The sequence below is a fragment of the Quercus lobata genome, chromosome 2, assembly GCF_001633185.2.
Source record: "Quercus lobata isolate SW786 chromosome 2, ValleyOak3.0 Primary Assembly, whole genome shotgun sequence".
Lineage (NCBI taxonomy): Eukaryota > Viridiplantae > Streptophyta > Magnoliopsida > Fagales > Fagaceae > Quercus > Quercus lobata.
This window is the reverse complement of record NC_044905.1, coordinates 6988929-6998558: the sequence shown is the minus strand read 5'-3', so window position 1 is coordinate 6998558 and position 9630 is coordinate 6988929. Positions and strand designations below refer to the sequence as shown.

The following is a 9630-nucleotide window of genomic DNA, read 5'->3' as shown; positions in this document are numbered from 1 at the left end:
GTTTAACTTGATTTGGTCTTTGGAAGACTTTTGGCTAAGTTGCATTGTTGAAGGCACCTGCCACCCTACTTTAATAGTTAAGATCTCAAGATGTAATTTATTTTTCTAAATGCGAAAATATCCTACTTTTTGTTCAAAAGGACAAAATAAGTCTATTTCTCGAATTATGAATTTTTGTTTGGAATGCCGAGTTATTGTATTGGTATAGTAATTAGTCAAAATTTCCACATGTATGCAAAAACCTGCGTTACCACACACACACGTAATCTAATACCATAGACTATAGCAAGTCCTAATTTATAAATATATTACATATAAAATTATTAAATTTGATGTATATATAATTACTTGATTTAAAAAAAAAAAAAAAAACTTGTCTTTTGTTAAACTATGAGTATATAAAATTTGTCTTGCTCAATATTAGACATGTAAAAGAAAATCAAAATAAAGAACTTATTATCTCTTATAAAAGTTATGCTTGATGATAATTTTTCTTATAATAAAATTTATTTATTATCATGCATCTCTAAAGCGAAAAAAAAAAGAAAACCCTATTTTTTCAATAGAAATAGTCAATTTATGTACCAAAGTGCATAAAAAATTTACAATGGAACCAATGAAATCTTTAAAATCACGATTGATCAATCCAAACTTTAGCAAATATAAGGAAACAAATTACAATAAAAATGAAATCACAAAAAAGAGAGAGAGGAACTTAGCTCTATAACCACTAAACCAATCACTCAATTCTTTGATTAAGAAGATCATTGGACATAATTTGGGGGAGGGGACTCCTATTTTTGTAGGCCAAATCTTTCAGTGCTTAATGATTATACATACTATAAACAAAAAAAAATAAAAAAATTTCAAGATGAGGCAAAATTATATAATGAGACAGTTTTATGAGATACTTTATAGCCTAAGACACAAGATAGTTTGCCTCTGCATTTACCTATACTTGACAATGTTACTTCTTTTCATTTTTATCTCAAAAATATATGACTGTTTGTCAAACACTGTACTCTCTCTCTCTCTCTCTCTCAAATTTAAATTCAAAGATCTTGTTTATTAAAAAAAAAGTTAAAAAAAAAAAAATCAAATATCTTATATAGTGATATGCAATTGCTATATAAGATATAACCCTGTAAATAAATTAACACAATTGAAGCACCAGGAGATTTTGCTGTTTGCAAACACAAAAATATGAAGTATGAACTTCAAGAAAAATTTCTTCATTAAAATCAAATGAAAGAATGTAATAAATAAATTAAATTTTATTTGTATTGGCAAATTGAAAATCAGATGCATGGATGTTTATAATTTTTTTTTCAACTTTTAATATTTTGACTTTTGTTAGTAGATCAAGTATGAAATTCTTAAAGTAGTCTGCCTTTTTCGACTTGTCCAATATTGTTCGATGATTAGGGATTGAGCCACTATAGTTGAACTTCGTCCAGAAAGAATTTGAATGGGGCTTATTGAACTTATGAAAATATGACCAGAAATTTATTTATTTATTTATTGTGATTAAAACAAGATGTATTTCTTCTAAATAATCCGTACTTGCTTTAATTTATTTTTTAGGGAAAAAAACACAAAATCTTCCTATTGTTTCCATTAAAATATGGACCCTTTTGACATTATGAAAATCTTATGGGTAAACCGTTAATTAGGTAACACTTATGCATTTGGAATTTTTTCAGTGTAAGACAAAAGTACAAAACCCTTTGACATATTGTTTTATATGAAATGCAACTCTAGATAGAGAGATGTTATGTTCACAACATTTATATAACATTTTCACAACAAATCATAAGTGGTTAGTTGTTATTGGTTCAAATTTGAACATAACATTAAGATTACTTTTTTATCTCAACAATAACAACCAATAACAACCTTCTACTTAGGATTTGTTGTAAAAATGTTGTGAAAATATTGTGGACATATCATTTCTCCTTTAGATATGGATACATTATTACATGAGTAATGTTTACCAAAAAAAAATTATTACATGAGTAACTCATAGTTTATTTTAACAAATATTTAATGGATTACATATAAAACAATATCATGAGAGAGTTAAGTGTTATATTTAAAGTTTGGACAATTCCATTTTATTTTGATATCACAAAATCTTCCTATTCCTTCCTTTATTATTTTGAATTCATTCTCAATAACTTATTGTAAATTTCAATTTTCTTTTATCTCATTTTTCAAGGAGGGGTAATGGACGATGTTAATATGAAGAATGATTTCTTCTAGAATCACAAATTTTTGTGCCACAATTTTTATCAGCACTTTGACGAGTTAGGGTGTGAGTTGCTATTTATCATTTTCACCCCCCATTTTTTCTTTATTCCTCACAGTCAGCCATATCAAGTAAGTGACAAAAGCTATGACACAAAAGCTTTGTCCACATATTTCTCATGAAATAATTGCATACAACCGTTCTCTAATCCCTAAGATAACTTTGCGTTGGTGTGAGGTCCGTACTTGTTTTATTTAGTGTGTGCTGTCCATGATGAGTGTGCCAATTGGGTCCACTGGGTTTATGGGCTTCGTAACAGAGACCAAATTTATTTAATCTTTTTTGGATTCTTATGTATGTCTGAACTCTGAAATAGTACCAATAGTGGCATCGTGGGTTAATCGTTAATGGGTTTCAACAACCATATTTCCATCTCTGAAGAGCTCAACGTTTACCTAGAATAGTCTCAGCCCACAGCCTTATATTGAGCATTGACAACTTCAAATTTTCAAAAAATTTAAGATAGAAAAAAACACAGTTTTCATCTTTGAAATTAACTTAAAATTTTATTTTATTAATTCTGAAAGGTATAACATCCATCATTTCATTTATATGCTATTAAAGAATTGCCTATATGACAGATGAAGTGTTGATTTGAACTTAAATACTATAAATGGATGGAACGATGAGATTGATACATTTTAACTTTTTAGGGATGGAATTGTAAAATTTTAAAATTAAAGAATGAAAATTGAACTTCAGACTAAATTTCAAAGATAAAAGATGCATTTTAACCTAATTTTAAGCTCTACAAATAGAATTTACTTATAATAGAACTTATAAACACGTGCTTGACAACACTTGTGGTTTATGTGATACCTTATAGTGTTTGCAATAAAGAAGTTTAGGGTTCAACTTTAAATCCTCTCTCCCTCGTTATAACTATCAAATTTATCAAAAAAAAAAAGATGATATTCATTCTAGTAAACTAATTTCTCTCAAAAAATGTCATTTTTTTTTTCTTTTATCTCATTTAAATAGAAAGCAAGCATTGGTGCAATGACAACTACCTTCCACCAAAAATGACAGGTCACAAGTTTAAGTCCAAGAATCAGCCTCTAAAATAAATGGTAAGAATGCTAGCCAATCACCTTTACTAACTTTAGAAAAATAAAAGTTTTGTGCACTAAATTTCTCCCTTCTTTCTACTATTTCTTATCTTAAAAAAAAGTTAAAAGAAGGAGAAACAAAAATTTTACCCGTAAAGAGTGAACTCATCAAATAGAGAATAAAAAGGTAAAATGAAGGAAAAAAAAATATTTTTGTCTCCTCATTACAAAAAAAAATATTTTCGTCTTAATATTTTTCAATTAAGATATTCCTTTTTGTCAATTATTTTATCTCTACAATGTCATTTGTGCCTTTTTCCTATAAAACAGCATGAAAAATATAAAAGATAAAGGAAAACATTCCCATGTAAATATAGTCCGCTTTATTGAGTATGTGAGAATTGTCAACTTTTACCAATGTGGCATGTGGTCTAGTGGTCGAGCCTAGGGTCAACAAGACTTAGGTCTTGGATTTGAGTCTCCTTAATCCCCACTAGTGAGCGCGTTGATTCTCATATTCCTTCGTGTTGCATTGGGTACATAGTGGTTGTCACATTTTCATTCTATGCATTTTTTTAATTACAAAAAAAGAAAAAAAGAAAAAGAAGAAGAAAAAAAAGAGATTTGTCAGCTTCTACTTAATAGCATAGCCATATACAATCATACATAACCCTATTTAGTGACGAATACAAAAAATAAAAAAGTAAAAACGAGAACATTACATAACTCTTTAAGCACTGCCCACAAGCATATACTTACAAGTTACAAGTGTACAATGATGAGGAATTGACAAAACTGTAATACTGGAAAACTATATATATTGGCTGTATCGACAGGAGATAAGATGAAACTAAGCACCCGAAAAAGAAAAAAAGAAAAAACTCTAATGTCACTGAATTACATTATTTAGCAAACTGCTTGATGAAGGTGAGCTCTGTTCACTTAACCATGGGTCTTGCACAGAAATTGGTGAATTATCCCTAACCCTTTCCATTGAGTTAATGCTACCAACTTCTGTCTGCAACACAAACAGTTCTCCACTCTCCAATCCAGCTTTCTTAATCATCACGCTTAGAGGTTTTTCACTTATGTTAGATGAAGAAGAGCTAGAAGATACCTCTGATGATGAAGCTGTACTATATTTTTCTTCTAAAGTTTCCCATCTACTAAGAGTGATTCTTTCTAATTCAGCAGCCACTTCCATCATTGATGGCCTCATGTCTCTGTGAAATGCAAGGCATCTGAACGCTAGCTCGGCCACCTTATGCACTGATGAAAGAGTCCAAGCATCCCTATGTGGCTCCAGGAATGGGTCTATAATCTCATCTAAATGTCCCTTTCCTATCCTGTCAATAGCAAGAGCAGCCAAGTTCACCTCATCTTGAGGCCGCGTGAAGTCCACTACTTTCAATGCTGAAATGATCTCAACAAGAACTACACCAAAGCTATAAACATCGCTTTTATCAGACAGATGAAAGCACTGATGGTATTGAGGATCAAGGTATCCTGGAGTCCCTTGTGGGGCGGTTGAAATGTGGGATGTTTCAGTCATACCAAGTCTAGAAAGACCAAAGTCTGCAACTTTGGACTGGAAATTTTTATCCAGGAGTATGTTGCTTGACTTGATGTCTCTATGGTATATTGGAGGCTTAATAGCAGAGTGAAGATGGGCAATGGCCTGAGCAGTTTCAGTAGCAATGGTAAGGCGAACTTGCCAGGAAAGTCCATCTCCTCTCTCTCTTTGTAAATGCTGACATAAAGTTCCATTGGGCATGAATTCATAGACTAGGATCTGCTCACCGTATTCGATAGAGCAACCTAAGAGGCGGACTAGATTTGGGTGGCTGACAGATGAAAGAAGCTTGATCTCATTCATGACTTGCTCAATGCTGTCAGTATCTTTATGTCTGATCCTTTTGATGGCAACCCACTCATCACTGTGGAGTTTTCCTGCATAAACTGTTCCATAGGCTCCAGTTCCCAGCCTTTGTTTCTCTGAGAAGCTGTTTGTTGCCTTTTGTATTTCTTTGTAGTCATAGATTGGAATGCTGCAGTTTCCAGTAGCTTCAGATAGACGGCGTTTTGCACTGTGTCTGGCTTTTGATTTGGAGCGCCGCCGAACAAAACAGCATATTAGACCCAGAGTGATCATTAAAGAAGCTCCAGCAGCAAGGCCTGAGAAAGGAGAATTGAACATTGGAATGCGAAATTGTTTGTGAAAATTCAATGTTAGATTGTTTGCTTGTACAAATGCTTACTCCTAGAACAAAATTATCAAAACACCATATTTTTTTTTGTTTGATAGCCAATTTGAGGCTAAAAGAAATAGGACTTAGTTGAAAAAACTGCCATGGTCATTAGAAAAACTAGGCTTCTAATACTGCTATAAGGCATGCAAGTCAATTTGTACACGGCAATTGAAAGAGATTGGAGACTGGAAATATACTAGTATTAATCCTGCCAAGAATTATAAGCTGGAGAATGAAGACTCAGAAGAGTCATGCAGGGGGTTCTAATTTGCAGCATTTGCTCTGCCATTCAAGTGCTAGAGTAATCAATTTTCTATTCTCCATTAACATAACTTCAGAAGAAGTGCCCAAAATAATTATTAGACTGAAAGAACTTGGAACTCTTAGTTCATCTCAACTCCAATCATAAGTAGTAACTTACACCAACCAGTTGTGTTCTCAAATTCAAGTTCATGTGAAGTGGTCAAACAGCAACATTATGGTATTGTTCCCCAATTAGTGAAAAGACCAATTACCTCCAATTAACACAGCCACTCTAGTTGTTCCTCCACATTTGCCAGACATGTACTTTTCTGGGTTGCACACTGAAGAAACTGTTTATGTAGCAAAAATCACAGACACAATTAGTAAGTTGACAATTACTGTAGTATAAATTCGGATAGATAATTGCTATCTAAATTATGAAACTTTTGGAGAGCATCTTTGATTAAGACATATAATGTAGTTGTTAGCCTTTTGACTTTAGAAATTAGTTCCAAGTTCCAACAATTCTTTATTAAAATTGTGGTGTAAAATAGTGATGCATGTTGTGTGAAACGTTCTATTAAGAAACTTATACAAGTTGGCCCTGGTTCAACATATAGTTTATGCACAAATTGTAAATGATGTAAACAACAACTAAATTCATTTTATTTTTTGTTGAATAACTCTTTTCCTTTATTTCATTAAACTGTTGTACGATAGTTGATACTTCTGCTGATTGAAAATTTTCTTCAAGTTTGACAAAAAACGCACCTAACCAAAATAATTTTCAACTTCGGATATATACCACACCATTAGATCATAAGTTTGACAAAAGTGTTCAATTCTCACACCAATTATGAAATCTATTTTATCAACATCCCTTATCAACTCTGTACTAATTTATACTTGGGTCTCAAATATTCTAGCCCCACAAGCCACAAGGAAGCATCTATTGGCTTTGGACTAAGAGGTGCCGTATTCTCTTTGGTGTTTCTAACTTTCTACAAGTTTCTCACAATCCAAGCACATATAACACCTAAGAAGACAAACAAAATATCAAGATGCAACAAAGTCACCAAAACAATGCATAAAGGATCCATCAAGAGGTGCATTAGGTATAACCACCCATTCCTATACATGACCACCACTATTATCATTCCCTTGCTTATAGCAGACAAAAAGATTTTTGTTTAAAAAAAAAAGTGTTAAAAGAAAAATTAGTCGGGTCCTCGACCAAATGATTAATGAAAATCAGCCACTTGGGCTACTTTTTTTTTGGGGCTACTTGATTAGTTTGACTTGACAACCGTCCCTCAAATGATGGACCGGTCCCATATCCTTAAGTTGAGTAGAATCGACTTGAAGGACCATGGCTCAACCATTTACGGGTCCTACTTGGGTCACCAATAAATTACTTTTGTTCCATAAAGTTAACATTGTTATCATTCATCGCGGCACCCAAAGAATTTCGGTTTGCTGCTTAGCCAAAAAAGTTTAAATTGGTAATCAATTACTAACACTATGCCTGTTTCATTTAGTTTATCATAAGCTTTCCTTCGGTGGCCTTTGCCTAAAATTGAATATGAAATTGAAAACTCAATTAGACATATTAAATTTTATGGATTTTTTTCCCTACCATTTTCAGCATTTTAATATTCTGTAACTTCCTCAAAGTCCAAATTAATAAAATTTATAAAAGGATCGTGCCTACAGCCTAGTGCTACACAGAGAAAAGTCAAATCAAATCACGATATTGCATTTCTCGACTCAATCAAAGCTGTGACCTTAATTTCAGGAGCTAAATTATTCCCTTAAAAAGATAGATATAAATAATAATAGTAGAGCCAAATTATTACTACTAATAATGAAAGTTATGCTCAAGCATACTCTAACACTCCACATCCCCCCGACGGCCCAACTATCTATTAAAAAAAAGAAAAAAATTAGGTGAAGGACAGTTTCAAAAATGTTGTAATTTAGGTTCATCATAGTGCTCAATACAACATAAACAATATTAAATTTTTTAATGATAATTAAATTTAATTAACAAGGGTAAGAATACCATATTTTTCATAACAAATTTTACAAATTTCAAAGTGATTAACGGTTAGTGATGATAAGACTTTAACAATTATGAAAGAAACATTTTTGTAAGCTCTAATTATTTCAACGAGTAAAGTTTTTTATTCAAAAAATTAATTGGTGTCTTTATTTGATAGTTGCTAAAAAAATCAATTAGTGTTTTAGTAAGATGATGAACTAAGTAATTCTAAGAAATATTATAAAAACAAAACTAACACATTTATAAATCAAAAACAAAATTTTGAAGTAACCGGAACAGACCTTTGCGGCAACCGGAACCAGCCAGATATCCATCGCCTTCAAATCCATCTTTGCACTTGCACCTAGAACCGTTCCGTCCGGTTTCCGGTAGCTGTACAGATGAGGTACAATTAGCGTACTCAGAACACTGGCAATTCCCCTCAAGCCACCAACCAAGCTGAACAATCTGAACCTCCAAAGACACCGAGGAAGTCGAGTTGTTCAAAGACTCGAGAAATATCGACGACACAAAATACGAGCAATTCCTCTTGGTCACGTTTTCAAAGTCGATAAAACCACGTGGGTGGCTCTCTGTATAGCAGCTTATGTTGTAGTTGCTGCTACTGATCGAGCTGTTAATAGTGCTATTATTATTGGTATCAGCATCACAACTCGGAGACTCGAAGTGGGTTTGAACGAGCGTGGCTGGAATCACACAAGGTGAAATGGGTGCTGAGCATTTTTGCAAGAGAATCGCGTTTCGAAACGTGGGTGCGTAGTTGGGACTGTAGAGCTGGCGAAGGGTTTGAATGGAACGGTTGCATTGAGCAGCTATGGAGATAATTATGTTTTCAGAGTCTATGGTTTGGACTGGGAATTTGCCTATATAGATGGCGCTGTTGGTGCAGTTTAGGCTTATATCGCAGCCTGGAGAGAACCCAAATGGGTATTGAAGAGTTTTGGAGCCACATGTTCGATTGCAGTAGTGAATGGAAGCTTGGGCTGTGAGTAGTAGTGGGAAGAGAAGGATTGGCAAAAGGATTAGAATTGGGACTTTTGTTATGTTCATGGAAGAGTTTTTGGTTTTGGACAAAGAAAAGTGGATTTCAGGGACACAAGTTTATGTTTGTGTTAGGATTGGAGTTCTTGAAATATTGAAGATGTACTCTAAGAATGACATGTGGAGTGTGACCTCTGTTTTTTGAGGAGGAGAGCTTGATAGTCTAGCTTCTTAAACAAAATTACTAGCTTTTGTGTTGGGTTTGAAATTGATTGAAATGTATTTGGAAAGCGAAATATGAAAAAGATAAATTGTATTTTACTAAAATCTGTCAATGGAGAGAGAGATAAAGAGGTCGATTTAGTTCAGGTTTCACACTTCTTTTCACACCTTATATCTTTGGTCCTTTTCGCACATTTCTGTAGTGTCACGAAATGAAGTATACACCTAATGTGAGAGACAGAGACAGATTTTTTTTTTTTTTGGGATGAAGTGAGAGACTTTTGAATTTGGTAAGAAAGACAAGGAGACATGAATACAGAGACTTCTTAATTCATATTGACCAATTAATTGCTCCTTAATCAAGTTGTTCTTTTCCTTTGTTTTTCTTTTCGTTCTGTCATAATTTCATCTACATTCATAGTTCTAACCAGGAATCATGAGTCATGAGTCATGAGTCAAGAATTTTACTACGAGTTTATCACGAATCTTGACTCGGCCAGTCTCTGTAATATGTCA

The 9630-nt window shown here is 33.1% G+C and overlaps 1 protein-coding gene across 1 annotated transcript; it reads right to left on the bottom strand.

The window, feature by feature from the left end:
- Positions 1–4048: 4048 nt before the first annotated feature.
- LOC115974258 (wall-associated receptor kinase-like 14) lies at positions 4049–9122 on the bottom strand. Its single transcript, XM_031094521.1, has 3 exons — positions 8193–9122; positions 6122–6199; positions 4049–5532 (listed from the first exon to the last, which is right to left on the bottom strand). Exons 1-3 carry the CDS (start codon positions 8959–8961, stop codon positions 4247–4249), a joined length of 2133 nt encoding a protein of 710 aa, XP_030950381.1. The 5' UTR covers positions 8962–9122; the 3' UTR covers positions 4049–4246.
- Positions 9123–9630: the final 508 nt, after the last annotated feature.